This window comes from Grammomys surdaster, unplaced genomic scaffold, assembly GCF_004785775.1.
Source record: "Grammomys surdaster isolate TR1022 unplaced genomic scaffold, NIH_TR_1.0 958, whole genome shotgun sequence".
Classification (NCBI taxonomy): Eukaryota; Metazoa; Chordata; class Mammalia; order Rodentia; family Muridae; genus Grammomys; species Grammomys surdaster.
The window spans coordinates 3,616,836-3,634,283 of NW_021605377.1; the positions used below are offsets into that span (position 1 = coordinate 3,616,836).

At 40.9% G+C, this 17,448-nt stretch overlaps 1 protein-coding gene across 1 annotated transcript in view; it reads right to left on the minus strand.

The window, feature by feature from the left end:
* The window catches only part of Nedd1 (NEDD1 gamma-tubulin ring complex targeting factor), a 37,574-nt gene extending 24,385 nt beyond the window's left edge, over positions 1-13,189 (minus strand). Inside the window, exons 1-5 of the mRNA XM_028783118.1 lie at positions 13,098-13,189; positions 10,396-10,539; positions 6,991-7,085; positions 4,453-4,569; positions 1,402-1,542 (exon numbers count right to left, since the gene is read on the minus strand). Of these exons, the coding sequence (XP_028638951.1) occupies positions 1,402-1,542; positions 4,453-4,569; positions 6,991-7,085; positions 10,396-10,531 (489 nt within the window). The 5' untranslated portion in view covers positions 10,532-10,539; positions 13,098-13,189. The remainder of the gene's footprint in view (positions 1-1,401; positions 1,543-4,452; positions 4,570-6,990; positions 7,086-10,395; positions 10,540-13,097) is intronic.
* Positions 13,190-17,448: the final 4,259 nt, after the last annotated feature.

A 17,448-nucleotide genomic window follows, 5' to 3' on the forward strand; every position in this document is an offset into this window, starting at 1 on the left:
TTGACATGAATCCCAGTTGGATGTAGATTCAGTAAGATGACAAAGGTTTTGTCACTTTGTCTAGGAAGCCAATTTGGTGATTCTTACAACCTCCAATCCTTGATTGTGTATAGAAACAAACATAACATTTTCAATTTAATCATGGATATGTCCTATTACTTTTTTCTCAATAACCTAGACCCCCAGGTACAGTAAATCAACCAATGCGAAATTGAGCTGAACAACAACATATCTGAATTTTAAAATGTCAGTGTCTGACACACTTGAGGTCTTATGAACCCTTACATTTTTAAATAAATATTTAATATATTTGAAATCTTAAATGAATTTTAAGTAAGCTCATAATACAATTTTTTAATGACCAGTCAAGTGGTAATTCTGGTAATGATAGGTAAATGGCAATTAAATTGTAGGGAAAGAACTAATGTAAAAATGCCTTCAAGTACTTCATTATGTACAGTAAAACCTGCATGTGCAGAGTCATTATACTGACTTTCCTAAGAAATCCCGAACTGATCTTTCTAAGAGGCCAACTTCTATTTCCTTGCCTTAATGGTATAGCTTATCAAAGAATATGAAATAATATTGCATATAAAAAAATAACCATTTGTTCCAGGCAGAGGGAAAAGTGCACTTCAATTTTTTTACCTTCTTATTATCACATACATGCATGTGTTTGCACATGCACGCACATACACACACACCCTATGGAATTCAATTACTGTTGCCTGCACATGCATAAGTTTAAGACTGTGCACTTAAGTACTGAAAAACCTACAAGGAGTCTCCTTCCTGAAGAAAACACTGACAACCTGTAGCTCTGCAACTGAATGTGGGCCCTTGTCAGAAAAATAATTCCCGAGGGTAAATTATAACTGGTAAGCTAGCAGGGGGTTGAAGGGAGTGCACAAACTAGTTTTTTTTTTAATTGTTTTTTATTTTTCAAAATTTACTTGTCTCTACCTAAACACCATAATTCCCTGGTCACACACAGTATGAATCAATATACTTATCAGTCTTATGGCCAACACAGTTTGAAGGTTGCAATCCTTCTATAACAGAAATGCCATGGAAAGATGAAAAGCCTAGTTTTAGGACTGTGCTATTTGCAAATGTTTGCATTTTGTTAGAAATAAGATAGAGTAGAGAAAGATTATTTAACTATTTAACTATATAAATGAATTCATACAAGCACTCTAGTATGTATTAGCTTACTTTATCTTTCTCAAAAATTGCCATTACAAATTAGCTAGTTTTCCAGAAAGCTCTAAATAACAATTTTAAATGTTCAAAAATTTAAACTTACTTTCTTATGTAAAATAATTTAAAATATAAGTTATTAATTTTATTTTAAAAACACAACAAACAAACAAACAAAAATTAAAAAATAGAACAGCATACCTGCTTACTTCCATGGCCAAAAGGCGTACTGGATGTATTAGTAGTTACACTGTGTAGGATAATCTCACCACTGAGTGACCCAGAAGCAATGTAACAATCATTCCAATTGTATGCCACACAAGTCACTTCACGTTTATGATCCTGAAGGAAACACAGTGAAGAACAGCAGCCATTAACCCCATATTTTGATGAAAAGAGTATAGCTATCAATTGATACCTATGCTAACAGTTTCCTTCCAACACAACAGCACTGAGCTCATTAGGACACCACATAATCAACGTGAAGTCTCAAGAGACAATATTTCAGAACCATATTACATGTCCACAGACTCTGAAACAATAAACAGTCTAGAAAGGTAACTTACTTAATGCTCACCTTCTAGAACTGCCTGCCTTCCACTGACGCTGATAATATTTATTTCAAGTTAAACATTTGCTCTTGAGTACTACTGTTCAAGTAGAAGACACTACAATTAGCTCCAAAGTGAGAGCAAATGGTAAATGAACAGTGGCATCAAGGGGACACAAGGAGGAAACAGGCATCACTGTCAACTGACCGACTGAGAGACATACAACTGAATCCGACCTTAAAGAAAAGATGAGAGTGAGGAGTGGTAGTACACGCTTGTAATCCCTACACTAAGGAGGACCATGAGTTCAAGACCACCCTGTACCACATAGAATTCTAGGTTAGCCTGAGCTATACAGTGAGTTCTTATCTCAAAAGACAATCAAATAAACAAAGATCATAGAGATAGGAAAAGAAGAAAACCAGGCATGGCAAAGTGGGAGAAAAAGCAACAACCAAGCTTGAGACAGACAGCAGCTGTTCCACTGGCTGAGTGCCATCTCCACTGGGGTTTCTCAGGCTAACTAGTCCATCTTTAAAAATCCTAAGAGGCAATGACATTTCCCCATCTACAGATGAGGCACATGAGACATGAAAGCTTAAGAGATTGGTGCATCCCCCATATGTGCTAAGTGACAGACTAGGATTCAGCTCCAAGACAAACTCTAAAGTCCTTGGCCCTCCCAAAACATACTACCTCCCAAACACGAACAGAATCTACTCTGAGGGAATGAAAAGTCCAAGACTTTGAATAAACTGAGTTCACAAGGTTTATTTCCAAGCATCAAATTAGAGATGTTTAACAGGAATATGTAACCCTGATGTGAGTTATAAGGGTGGGGGTTTTGTTTTTAACAATGCAATGTAGTGTTCTGTCATTTACTAAGATAAATATCCTAAACTTAATAGAAAACAACCAATGGACATCACGCTATAGTACAATTTATCAGGCCATCCTCACTTCTATCACAGCACAATTGCCTGAGGGGGAAACTGACGCAAAGAATAGGCACCACTGTGTGCACTGCTGTCCTATGGAATTAAGAGTCTGTGTGTCATTCAACAGAATGTCTGTGACTTTGTAAAGGAGCACTGCCTTCCTAATTTCAGTTGTGGAAAATACATCGCCAGGAAACATTTACTATGCACTAACCAATGCCAGAAATTGTATTGCATCACTAGGGATAAGAGCATAGATAAGGAACTCAAGGCAAAAGAAAAAGTTTCATAGATGGGGAAATGCATCTAAAATAGACAATAAAGCATTCTAAGAATTCCAAATGCCATAAAAACAAAAGGTTGTCTGCATTAAGAAAACTGAAGAGAGGAAATGAGTAGAATGTGCCACACAGGAATGGAATGGGTGAAAGCCAAAAACTCTGACAATCTAGTCCAATATTCACTCTCTCAGTTCAGGAAGACACTCCCTATACAAAACAGGTCATTCTTGTAAGTAGTGTGAATTCATCAAGTGCACAACTGAAAGACTAAACAAAGAGCCCGGTGTGCATTTGCATGGACCATCACTGCAGAGTGCAGAACACACGTTCTTTGAATCTAACTCAGTTTCTGCGCCTGCTCATGAGAATAATGTGTGCTACTTTGCAGAGTTTCTGAAATAAAGAGCAAGCACTCGCAAGCTAGCAGAGTAAGGACTGAGACAAAAGTCAGCTACTTCATTAGGAGCAACTCTTCAGTTTCCTGTTTTTGCCTAAGCAGAGTTTAAAGACACTCCAAAGTTTAGCTAAGCATAAAACAATAAACTTCCAAAGGTACCACAAAGCTACTACTACAGGATCCTGTCTCAGTTTAGCTATGAGAGAGAGAGAGAGAGAGAGAGAGAGAGAGAGAGAGAGAGAGAGAGAGAGAGAGAGAGTGTGTGTGTGTGGTGTGTGTGTGTGTGTCGGGGGGCAGAAAAAAAAAACAACAAATGCAACAAATGTCTGGGATTTACTACAAACAGTCTGAAGATGGGATGGCAACAGAGGAGGGGAGGACACAGATAAAACATTACTGGCCACAAAATGCCCACCGATGTCAGGTAATGAGTAACACGGTTAACAGTTCAAGGATTTCTCCTCTGTGCACACAGGACAATTATTTTAAACTGTCTATTAAAAACCTGTAAATGACAAACTCAGAAATAACTTTGTCACGCCTTCTAAATACTTTTTTAAAAAAGCTAAAAGTAGAGTTTCCTGAGAAGAATATGTTTATTTTCTGAAAATACAAAGAGCTACCTAAAGGAACCGTGATTTTAAATAGTAAATTATTTTAAGAACTATTTCATTACCAAGTTTAAAAATATGCAAGCAAAAATATCATCAACAGTAGCAGCCAAACACACTGCAGAACTAAGAAGCTGAACTCTTAACTCTGGTTACTGAATTCCAGAACCACACGCATTTTCCCAAAATCCTTAAAATAAATAAATAAATCCCTGATGACAAAACTACACTTAAGAAAAAGAAAAACCTCCAAGAATACTTCATTCAAAACAACAGAAATACATGAAAATTAAGGAAAAGGCAACATGAGTCAACAATTTTTATGAGGAAAAGTTTCGGCTACATAGTATCTACATTTCCCTAATAGAACCCATTTTGATTCTAAAGCACTTCAATTATGAGGACAGTTTGGTAACCACTCCAAACAGGGTGTGAGCTACCCATTCTGTAAATATTTAAAATATATTCACTTACCTTAAGAGACCGATGAAGTCGCTTTGACTTTAAATCCCAAATATTAACAGTGTTATTTAGGCCTCCACTTGCCAAATACATTGATGTAGAATTTAAATCGACACATGTCTGCTTTTGCTATTTAAACAAACAAACAAACAAACAAACAAACAGAATTAGCTTAACAGAGCCCAGAGATGACCATAAGCAGGACAGAAAATCTGCAGAGTCACAACCATAAAGATGCTTACACCTGCAACCAAAGATTTCCCTCACAGGATCCAACACCTTATTCATTTTCAGATGCCAAAAAAACAGCAAACCTTACCCCAGTGAGTCTCAAGACAGTCACCCAATCCAGGCCTCAGGGGCTAGAGATGTGGCTCAGTGGCTAACACTTACTGAGCAACAGTTAAGTTGTGGGAAATCCACTATCAAATACAAATGCGCTCATAAACATATGGACAAAGCAACCTGGCCTCATACAGTTCAGCCAGAGCACAAATGATCAAGGGGACGTTATTGAATATCTTTCAGTTCCCTGTTACCCTGGTCGCAGCCTATCAACAAGGCCTATAATTCTCAATCCTATAATAAATTCTGCATGCCTTCCTTCGTCTAAATATATTATTACCACTCACCCAAACTTTGCCCAACCATGGCAGCAACCTCATTTCTAGTTTTCTTGTTTCTATTCCTGGTTCCTAAAAGTCCATCCTCCATAAATAGAGGACAAAAATAATTATAAAAAAAAGGGGGGGGGGGAGGGAAGGAAAAAAGAAAGAAAGAAAGCCAGAGCTGGGTCTAAAGGTTTGCAGTGGCTTCCAGGCATACCTAGAAGAAACCCAAACCCATCAACTGCTGCCAGAGCCATATGTCTGGGCCCTGCCCTACTCCACCGCTTGTCACCTTCTTTCTCATGCACTGATTCTCCACCAGTAACGACCATGCCGTCCTAACACAGCAATGTTTACTTTTCTAACTGTCTCAAGGTTTCTAAATTGCTGTTCTCCTTGTCCAGACACAAAATTCATGGAACCAGTACTGATGGCTCTACCTGGTCAACAGTGAAGCAACCTTCCTTGGCCACACTTAGTGTTTTTAGTTCTCTGCAAAACAACTTTCCAATACCTGCGCATCTTTGCTCAGCTTATTGTCTGCTTGAAATTAGAAAGTCAGTTTCTTAACAATTACAACTATATTCAGCCAGCATTACAGAACAATGGCTCAATTCAAGGATTACCAAGTATGTGGTACCCTGGTACCATTAGTAACACGGAACCTGGGCATCTTTGCAGTGTGTTATTTAACCTACTGAAGCAGAAGGGAGCTACACTAATCGTTCTTACTTCCAACTAAATGCCTTGAATAACAAACAAACAAACACACAAAACAAAAAAGGAGACATGAAGTTCAAAGGAGAGACTTCTGTGCAGACTTCGGCAAGTCCCCGACATGTTTAAACGTAAGCTGAGAAGCAGAGGGATGAGTACCACATACAACACATTGGGTAGTACTGTGCCTATCCAGAGAATCAGGCATCCCCAGACCAGGCACTGGTCCAAAGATCGCTTACTAATGGTCCCCAGAACTACACAGGAGACTCTGTCCAAATAAACAAACATATAATCAAATAGGCTTTAAAAAAAGAAAAGTGGACAGAGGTGCTAAACACTGCTTTGAAATCCCAATGCATGAAAGCCCAGCCAGTTGTGAAAGTTGGAGGAACCGATGTGGCTTAAATACTAAATTCAATAGCAGCTTGCTGGACACTCCTGAAAGGACCCAAAAGTCCCAAGATCAATGACACTCCGATCTTGAAGAGTGAGGTCCACTTACTGACCACGGGCAGTCTCTTCATCAACTTTCCTTAGCCCAGGCTGCCTCAAACTCCCACTGCACCTTTGTCAGACAGTTTCTAGAAAAGGAAAAAGCAGAAGCAGCAGAAAGGAGCAACCTTGTCACTAGGTGTCATTTTCTCTGAAGAATAGCTTTTTGAATGTGAGAATGGAAATGAGGAAACCAGTATTATCCTGAATAAACTTGTAAAACAAAAGGATAAAGAAATATCCAGTGAAATGGTCACTGTATGCTGTGGGCCCAAGACTCCCTGACAATGGCTCTCTATCTCCTGCAGGTGCGTAAGGAAGGCGGAGCAGATCCCTAAGTGCTGAACACTCACACTCGGCATCTACCACAGAAGGCTGCCTACAGAACTAGTCTCTGCTCCTGGTGCTGCACTACAGTCAACAGGAACACTTACGTCATGAGGGTTCACAAGGTCAAGCCAACCTAGTGACCTAGTCATGCATCCACAAAAGGGGAAACAGAGAGAGAGAGTCCCTTCCTAATGAAATCTAAGGCCTAAATAAACTGCCATCCTAGAATTCACTATAATCTCACCTAACAACCTTTCCTTAAACACACACACTCCATCTGTTACTGTATTATTCAGAGTTTGGATGAAAACTGTTTTTAAACACAAAGAACCATAACAAGTAAGTCACAGTCACTTAAGCAAACTGAGATTGTAAACACGTTAAAGAGCAAATAACTTACCCCTTCTGCAAGCTCCAAAAGTGGAACAGGCTTACATTTGCAACTTGACACCACTATTTTGTCACCATCAGAAGACGCTGTCACTAGAAAGTTATCTAAATGAAGAGTTAGGAAGCAAACAGTCCATGGGCACCCACGACACCAACTACAGTCTTAGGAGCAGTCATGGAAGCCAGCATCGAGACAAGGACATAAATGTGTCTCATATACCAGCTTTCAAAATGGTCCCAGCTACCAATTTCTAATTCTCTTTTCCAGGACTGCAGACCACCCCTTCTGACTATGCTATCAATTGAAAGATACTTAGCCCATGACAAACACTACTCCCTTCCTGGAGTGGGCCAGGTCGGCTTTTATCCTTTTGGATGTCAGAACATGAGAAAAGCAGCAAACACAAATAACAGCTTTCTTATACACAAAGTTTGCTGAGGGATTATTTTATTGAGCAAGTGCTCAGTATCATCTTCAGTTAAAAAGTTACTATCCACATCACTTTCCTACTTCTTCTAACTGAAAAATGAAGACTTACTTTCTCAGGACTAGAATCACTGGTGTAGATGCTTCAACCATGAATATATTATGAATGAGCATTATAGAGCACACAGTAAACATGACTGGGTGTGTTAAATAAAGACTATGTATGTTATGCAATTTTAAACTATTTTAAGTTAATCTTAACTTAAATTTTTAATTATTTTACTCTATATAAGTTATACATGAGTAACAAGTACAAAACAATGCATATTAAATCAAAATGATTAAATAATTTAATCAAGAGTAAGAGTCTGGTTTTGATAGCACATTAAATATCATAGGCCTTTACATTTACTTGTATGTGTGTGCAAATCCACACATCACATTCTGAGCATGGAGGTCAGAGGACAACTCACAGAAGTCAGTCTCTCCTACCACCAACTGGGTTCAGCTCAACAGAGTCAGCAAAGAGCATCCTTACCCTTTGAGCCATCTTCCTGTTTCCAGAACATAGAAATTTAAACTTTCTACTTTTAGTAAGCCAAGTCTATGCATGGAAACAATGGAAGCATCTAGGTAATCCTTATTATATTATTTTGACATTGTGCATAGTATTCTGATATTTTATGACGAGACCATGCATTGGAACAAAGTTTTGGGGGGCTTCTGTAGCCTAGGACAACCTTCAGATTCCGATCCTCCTGCTTCCACTTCCCAAATGCTAAGATTACAGGTGTGTCTCACTGTGCCTGACTTAACATATTACAATCAAACCTAGGGGCTCCATTCATGCTAGGCAGGCCTCTACCTACTGAGCTACATCCCCAGGCAGAGCGTTACTAAAAAAGATAAACAAGTTTATCTAGTTTGAACCATGTCTGAACTAGTTTGAACTGGAGTCAAGGATGGAGCATCATCTTCTACCCTAAGAATCAAGTCTCCAAGTAGCAGCTAAGCCATCAACAGGAACCGACTGTCCTAGGAACCGAGTCCACGGCTCTCCTGCTGTGGACTATCAAATGAGTCAGCACAGTGATGAAATCCAGAGCTAGTCGCCAATGTCCTCTCTTCTAACACAACTACAGGCTGGCTTTTGTAGTCCAGGTATTGCATGTTTCTGAACTGAGCAGTCCCTGACAAGTGCTGAGTGGGGCTAGAGAGTAATCTACACACATCATCTCTAGGGGAAATAGAATAATCTCTACCAACCCAAGAGTCACAGTGAGAAGCCACTGGCTTCTTCAGTTTACCACAGAAAAAGAACCTCAGAAAGATAAGAGAGGGGAGACTAGTTTCTAAGTTTTCTTGTAATTTTAAAAGTAATAAGAAGTATTGAAACCAAAGGAATAAAGAAAACTAACTTCCCTGGCACCTCATACTAACCCTGTTCTTGGAATTTAGACACTGGGACCCTGACTTGTTGTGTCTGGAACTCTGCTTTCCAGTAACAACTGAACCATGGCCTCACTAGGAGTACAGATAACACGAAGCTCTCTACACAGAAACAAGACTAGCGTCTCAAAGTCACACAGCACTGCCTCATTGCCACATTAAAGGAGTGTACTTGTCAATGCCACCCAGCTACTGGTAACAATCCCCAAAACAAAGTTAAGCAGAAGAAAAAAATAACACATCCTATTAAGAATTGTTTCTTTTCTTCAAGGGATCTAAAAAAAGTGAAGCTGTAAACACAATTAAAACCTAAAAATAGTGAGGACCAAGTTCAGACACTTGCCACTCTCCTTAAAATAGTTTCCACATGCCAGGCTGGAGAGCCCTTCCCACAGTCTGATTAATAGAGCATCCGCGTAATTGCTTTCACCACTCTCATGCAAAAATCAAGGAATGATCAAGAGGGAAATGTAATTCAATAAGAAAAGTTGTCATTTGTTATCTATGTGTAAGAACAGGCATTTGAGATTAAAAAACCCTAATATGTTTGTTCACACATCGGTCATATTTTAAAGCCCTGTCAGTTTCCCTTCCATTGGGAGAATATTAATACTTTGATACTGGCAAAAACCAGACAATTCTTAACAGTTAATGGTTGTTTCAAAACAGCATGTGTTTCACAGAAGACTCATTTCTAGCATACCAATGACAGAGTTACTTCCACATCAAGAAAACTTAGAGCGCTTCATCTACAACTGCAGGTGAGTCTAGCTCAGGGGGATTCGGATCATCACAATTGAGAGTTAAAGTGGTTGGGCAGTAGAGGCCAGGAACACTTCCTAGCATTCTACGATGCTCAGGAAAGCCCCCACAACAATGAACCGCCACCCCAAAAATGTCAATGATGTATGATAAACCCTAACTTTTGGGTTCCCCTCATTCCCCATCTGAAGCTCCCCAACACAGGGAGCTTAAACCAATAGGCAAAGTGCAGGAAAACTCAATCCATTTTGTCTATTGTGAAATGATGCTATTTTCATCATGGATGGAACAGACAAACCCAAGATACCATCAGTAAGACGTGAATGACATACAATGACTTTAATCTCCCATCCTGCTTCTGTCCCCAAGCTCACTGATTTCCACATCGGATTCAGAAATATCCAAATGGAGGTGAAAACAAACAAACAAAAAACCAAAACAACAACAACAAAAACCGTGTAAACCCTTCCAGGTGCTCTGCTATTCTTACCTAACTGATTCCATACATTCAATGCATCCAATAACTGTAGATACTATAACTAATTCTATCACCTGTATCTAAAGACGAATGGTATTTAGCAAGCTTCAATGTGGTTGAAATGGGTTGCAACGAAAATTTTTTAAAAGAAAATCATCAGAGAAAACTAAAGCGGGTGCATATGTACTACTTTTATCAGTGTTTTTTTTTTTAAAGATTTTTTTTATGAGCCAATACAATTTCACTGATCATTGAAAACTAATAAAAAGTGGTTACTTTTCTCTTTTTTTAAAGGATACTATTGCTGCTCCAACAGACTGAACTGATTCCATGCGGTGACGTGTGGGGATTGAATTTATCCACCAATGTCAGAAACGAAGCATCCCATATTTTAACGTCGTCTCCTGATGAGGCAAATCTGAGGTTTTCCTGCATGACTGAGCCTACAAAAAGTTTAAAACAACACATTTAAAATGCGATTACGGAAAAGCAAGTTTTAAAACCTGGAATGCCCCTGAGCTAAAGGCAGGGGTGTTACTTGTCCATTTCTGTCGAACAGCACACACAGAAAGCAGTATGAGTGACTTAAACGCCAGCCAATCACATACGCTCAGCTCATCATTCCAAGAGTTCCCTCCAAAAGTACAATCAATCAACCCAACCTCCTCGGCCTGCCTTACAGGACAGGCATCCCCGTGTGGCTGTCCTACCTCTCTTGCCTGACCCACCAGATCTGGACCCTGGCCTTCTTCATGTCTACAAATCAAGCCAAACTCATCGTCATCCTCAGGTATCTCTTCACCTGTCCCCTCTACCTGGAAAGTTCCTCCATGTACCTCATTATCATTCAGGCCTCAGCTCGAAGCATCTCTGCTTCTGAATGGTTGGTTCCCCACCTAATGTGGGAAAAACAGTCCTAATCAGCAGCTACCCTATGTTCCACCATCCAATTCTTTGGGTTTTTTTGTTTTGGTTTTTGGTTTTTTGTTTTTGTTTTTCGAGACAGGGTTTCTCTGTATAGTCCCGGCTGTCCTGGAACTCACTCTGTAGACCAGGCTAGCCTTGAACTCAGAAATCCGCCTGCCTCTGCCTCCCAAGTGCTGGGATTAAAGGCGTGTGCCACCACTGCCCGGCCTACCACCCAATTCTATCTTTATCATGGAACTTCTGTTGTCTTCTTTGTGCTCATAACAAAGCCTGCTTCCTCACATAGGAGCTTTGAAATATTCCTGATCCATACTAAGTACTCCACAGAGAAATGTACTAAATAATGTTTTCTCTCTCTCTTTTTTTTAAATGGGCCATAATCTAGCCTTCCTAGAAGTCTGAATTCCATTATCCCAAGTTTTCCAAACTCTAAAATTAACAACAAAGTTAAAGATGTTGCCACTGTATCCTAATACCAACTCTTGGTCCAGGACCTCTCACTTTTTATTCAATGTGATGTTCTAACACACAAATCTGACAGTGGTACCACAAGCCAAAGCCAAAGCAGAGAGGCTGTTCCAATCACTCTCAAGGGCAGCAGGTACTGTGGAAGACAGTGTATGTAAACAAACACAGGAGAGAAGAAGGCAGAGAAACAGCCTCCCACACCCAGTATGGGTGGTACGAGAACACTGTTATGTTATTACAGGGCCGGCAGTGGTGGTGGTGCAGGCCTCTAATCCCAGGCAGAGGCAGATGGATCTGTGAGTTTGAGGCCAGCCTAGTCTGTGGAGCTACACAGAAAAACCCTGTCTCAGAAACAAAACAACAAACAAACAAAAACAGCAACGAAAAAAAGTACTATATCATCCAATTAACAAATTGATAATACAATTTATCCTATTACCTATGTCTAAAGACATTACATAAACAATGAGTTTGAATGAAGTGAGTGGCAACCAATCTTTGTTTATATATAAATTATATCAATGGAGAAAACTAGGCACAAGCAAATGCTATTTTTTTAATCTATGTTCCTGTGTGTCTGTGTTTTTTTTAATCCATGGTAGCCACTCAAAACATATTTCTTTTTATAGGTCAACACGGTTTCATCGATACTTGAAGTTTAATAAAAAGTGGTTACTTTTTTAAAGGGGGATGCTACTGCTGTTCCAACATACTGAACTGATTCCATGTGGTGACATATGGGGGCTGAACTTATCCACCAATGTTATAGGCCAACAGTGATCACAGACACGCCCCCATAGCATCAACAAAGCACCATACATATTTCTAGTCGGCTCCAGAGGACAAACTAAAAAGGTAGACACCACTGATTCCCAAGAGGAAAAGGAAAGAATTTAGCCAGAAACTCCCACGATTTGTTGTGAAAATTTTGGGATACAGTAGTGGTTAGGTGGTTCCGAGTTAGAAAGGCCCCTAAGTAGGTGCTGCTAAAAACTTGTGAAGTCACCTGTTGAATTGTAAACAATGTTTCTTTTGGTGACTGAAACATATGGACTACGGTCCCTGTTCCCCAGCTCAAGTCGAACTCTTATGGGCAGTAAACACAACTGCAGGATGTTGCTACCATAACCCCACAAAAGGACCCTACTGCGCAATGTGGTGCAATGGGTGGAACAAGGCTCCCCAATAGCTGAGTTAAGTGACCCGCAAGGCTCCAGTGATGCTGACTTCACAGAGTCCTCTCAGTTTCCTAGCTTGGCTTCTGGGATCTGACATCAGTACCCTTGGAGAGGATCCCGAGAAAGAAGAGCGACAGCCACCAACTTGAAGAAGAGTTCTCTGGAGTCGCACCCCTAGTCCAGGGCGGCTGCGCTCACCCGGAGATCCTCTCACCGGAGAGCCGGACCCGAGCCTCGGGGTGAGCGAGCCGCCCGAGGCACTTCGGCCCGTAGGTCCCGGGGCCCGCGACCCCGTCCTGTCCCGTCCCGGGCCACTCTCCGCCGCGCGCGTCCGCAGCCGCCCGGCGCAGGGACGAGGAGGTTGATCTCGGGGTCCCCCGCCCAGGGCCGCGGCGTTCACAGAGCCCCCCTGTCAGACGGAACCTCACCTCTCAAGCGTGGGACCTCAGGGGGGAGGCCCGGCTCCACCCGCTCCTCACTGCGCTTCCGGCTCCCGCCTGGACTGTTAAACTTGGGCGGCCGGAAGTCCCGCCTCGCGTGACGTCACGGGAGAGGCGGTGCCGCGAGCGCTCCGCCCGCGGGTGCTGGGTGGCAACCCACACTGGGGCAGTGCAAAGGAAGTTTTCCTAGCCTGTAGCAACTACTCCTTTGTCACTCATTTGTTTGCTGGCTACTGTGTGCCAGGCACTGTGTTAGGCTGTGGGTGTGCACTACTGGGTTTAGCCTGAAGGGACAAGAGATCAGTCAACACGCAGGTCCCAGGCCTGATGAAGATTACTGTCCGGTGTAGGAAGTTAGGAGTAACAATTATGTAGGGAAAAGAAAGACAAGAATATAAGAAGGGGAGTTCGAGGCAAAGGTGTCACAGTTATCGCAAAGAAGATCGCTCTTAATAAAGGCAGTTAACATGGATGTTGGTTTAGGAGAGGATTTTATGAAGAAGCAGCCATGGAAAACTGGTGATTAAATGTCTAACTTCAAAGGGGTGTGGTGGTGCACGCATTTAATCCCAGCACTCCGGAGGCAGAGGCAGTGGGATTTCTGTGAGTTCTAAGCCATCCTGGTCTTCAGAATGAGTTCCAGGGCAGCCAGGGCGGTTATACAGAGAAACCCAGTTTCAAAAAAAGAAAGAAAGGGAGGGATGGGGAGGGAATTGGGGCAGGAGTGGGAGAAGGAAGGAGGGGAGGAGAAATGAGGGGAGCAGAGGAGAGGAGAGAAACGTCTAACCCAAAACGAACCCTAACCTTGAGAACAACCCAATGGTGACTTAAGCCTCTGAGCTAGCCTTCTTCAAATCCCAAGCTTCAAGCCGGGCGGTGGTGGCACACGCCTTTAATCCCAGCACTTGGGAGGCAGAGGCAGGCGGAGGCCAGCCTGGTCTACAAAATGAGTTCCAGGACAGCCAGACAGAGTAAACCCTGTCTCAAAAACAAACAAACAAACAAACAGCCCAGCTCAGTGGTTATTATTTTGAAGGATATTTGTCTCAAGGTGGAAAGGGGCCAATGAACTGAGTTTTCCAAAATTCTTGCTAAAAGATTGCTCTGTTGACAGTTTTTACTTCAATCATGGTACATGTTTCTATGGAAAGTGTCACTCCTTTGTCCCAGGTGCACACAGGATGTATTTCTGAATTGGATACATAATGTCCCAGTTATCTGAACCCATATCACAAACAACTGGAAACCTAAGATGAGTCCCCCACCTCCACCAGGAGAAAATGAAGTTCTATCCAGCCTCTGAAGGTGGAGAGCAACCATACGAAGACAGCCAGTAGTATATAGTAGTATATATCTCAGGTAGTCGGCAGCTTCTTTCGGTTTTATCTCCTCTCTCTCTCTCTCTCTTTCTCTCTCTCTCTCTCTCTCTCTCTCTCTCTCTCTCTCTCTCTCTCTCTCTCTCTCTCCTGGGATTTGGCCCAAAACGTTGAGATCTGAGAAAGTAGAGTAAGGGAGAACTGGAATGCTTGAAGAAAAGAATGCTTCAAGCAGAAAACACAAATGTCTAACACTGAAACCAGCAAGAAAACTTAAGACTGGATGATGTCGTAGGGAAAAACGTAGACACCAAGACTATTCCTGTATCAAAAGTGAGATATTTCATGACAAAAGAAGTAAATAAGCTGGGCACAGTAGCTCACACTAGTAATCCCAAAACACAGGAGACTGAGGCAGAAGGATTGCCATGAGTTTAATGCAAGACATTAACTGAAAAAAAGAGTTTTTTTTCAACAAGAGCTCTTAGAGGAACAGAGCTGAGATATATATATATATACATATATATATATATAGTAACTTACAGGCCATGGTACAGCTAGTCCAACAATGGAAAGTCCCAGAATGCAGTAGTTGTTTAGTCCTCACTGCTTGATGCCTCTGCTAATCTTGAATATATGTCAGAATCTGCAAGAAGTATGCTCGACTACCAGTGAAGGAATGAACTTGCCAGTGAGAGTGAGGGCGAGCAGGAAAAGAGCAAACACCTTGTGTTTGCTTAAACAACAAGCTTGTTCCTTGCATGGGCTTCCAGGAGAAGGTGTGGGCCAGACTTAGGATGTGTCCTCTGAGATCTAAGGATTCTGATTTAAGGTGGTCTTGTGACCTCAACTGATCTGGATTTAAAGGTGGGTCTTCCTACTTCAAATGATCCGGTTAACTAAAATTCCCTCGTAGATGTGCCCAATGGCTTGGGTTTTTAGTTCATTCCAGATATAGTCAAGTTGACAACCAGCCATCACAGGGGCATAGCCGTGATTCTTGTTGAAAATTTTAACAGAATTCACTCTTATCTGGGGGTGGGGTGGGAGACCATATGAGAAGTGTAGAAGATTGAGATACTGCCAAGTCTTTGCTACGTTTACAGAGGACTCTACCCTCCCCCCAACTATTGCAGGATCATCATTCTCTTCAGCAACATATCTGTAAACAAAAGGATGAAAAAGTAAACAGGTTTTTATTTTTTGGTTTTTCGAGACAGGGTTTCTCTGTATAGCCCTGGCTGTCCTGGAACTCACTCTGTAGACCAGACTGGCCTCAAACTCAGAAATCTGCCTGCCTCTGCCTCCCAAGTGCTGGGATTAAAGGCTTTTTTTTTTTTACTGTATCTTACAGAGCAGGTTTTCTGATCCTAATAATGCCAAACATAAATAGAATATAACAAAGAAACTAGAAAAGTTCCAAACATCTGAGAATTAAACAACTTTCACTTCTAGACAACCCTGGATCAAACTAAAAATAAATCACAAAAAACTTAAACACTTAACTAGAGGGCAAATAAAATATGGCATGAAGATCAATGTAGGCTTGGTGACGTATATCTGTGATTTCAGTATGCTAGAGGCTGAGGCAGGAGGGCGGCAAGCTCAAGGCTAGCCTAAGAAACTGTTGAGTTCTATCAAATACACAAGAAATGATACCAATAAACACAATTATCAGGGAGAAGCCCAAGGAATACTCTAAGTTCATTTGTTAAGGACAATATGATGCTGGTTCTAACCATTAAAAGAGGCATTAAAAGAAACAACTAGCCAGGCAGTGGTGGTGCACGCCTTTAATCCCAGCACTTGGGAGGCAGAGGCAGGAGGATTTCTGAGTTCGAGGCCAGCCTGGTCTACAGAGTGAGTTCCAGGACAGTCATGGCTACACAGAGAAAGCCTTTCTCAAAAAAAAAAAAAATAATAATAATAATAATAAAAGAAACAACTATAAACTCATACCCCTTTATATATAAAACTAAGATTATAAATGAATATCTATGTGTATAAGCAAATAAATCCACTATCATATAAAAAGGATTATGTACCATGACCAAATAAGTTTTATTCCAGAAATGCAATGTTGATGACAATAGTCAACATAATTGAGATAGGCTGACCTTCTCCACTCTCTCTGATCCCTCAGGCACAATCCACAGTGTCAGCCCTTAGCTCTGCAACGAAGCAACAGCCACAGCCTGCCCTTACCTCCTATGGCTCCCACAGATCATCCCCCTAGGCTCACCCCCATCACTACTTCAGAGGGGAAATCAGAAAAGAGAAAGACAATTGAAATATAAATAAATAAAATAACCAATAAAAAAAAGACAAAAATCTCAGGCATCGAAGATAGGATAAAAGAAAATGTTAAATCTAAAAATTCCTGATGCAAAAACTTCCAGAAAATCAGAAACACTATGAAAAGGTAAAACCTAAGAACAATGGAAATAGAGGAAGAAGAATCCCAGCTCAATGGACCAGAAAATATTTTCAACAAAATCATAAAAGAAAAGTTTTCTAACCTAAAAAGTAGATGGGTATAAAGGCACAAGAAGCTTAGAGAACACTGAATAGCTTGGATCAGAATAGAAAGTCCCCTTACCAAGTAACAACCAAACTAAACATTCAGAACAAAGAAAAAATATTAAAAAGAAAATGGAAAGGAAAAAGACCAATAACATTTAAGACAGACCTGTTAGAATTACACTTGACTACTCATTGGATACACTAAAATCCAGAAGGACCTGCAGACTCTTAAAAGACCATAGATGCCGGGCCCAGATTACTATACCCATCAAAACATTCAATCACCATTGATGGAGAAAATAAGACATTCCAAGATAAAATCAATTTTCACCAATATCACAAATCCAGTCATACAGAGTTTGCTTAAGGAAAATTCCAAACCACATTCATGGAAACACAGGAAATAATCTTAGACCAGAAAAATCAAAAGAAGGGAAACACACCACACACACACCTCCACCACCACCACCAACAACAACAACAACATTACAATAATTAAC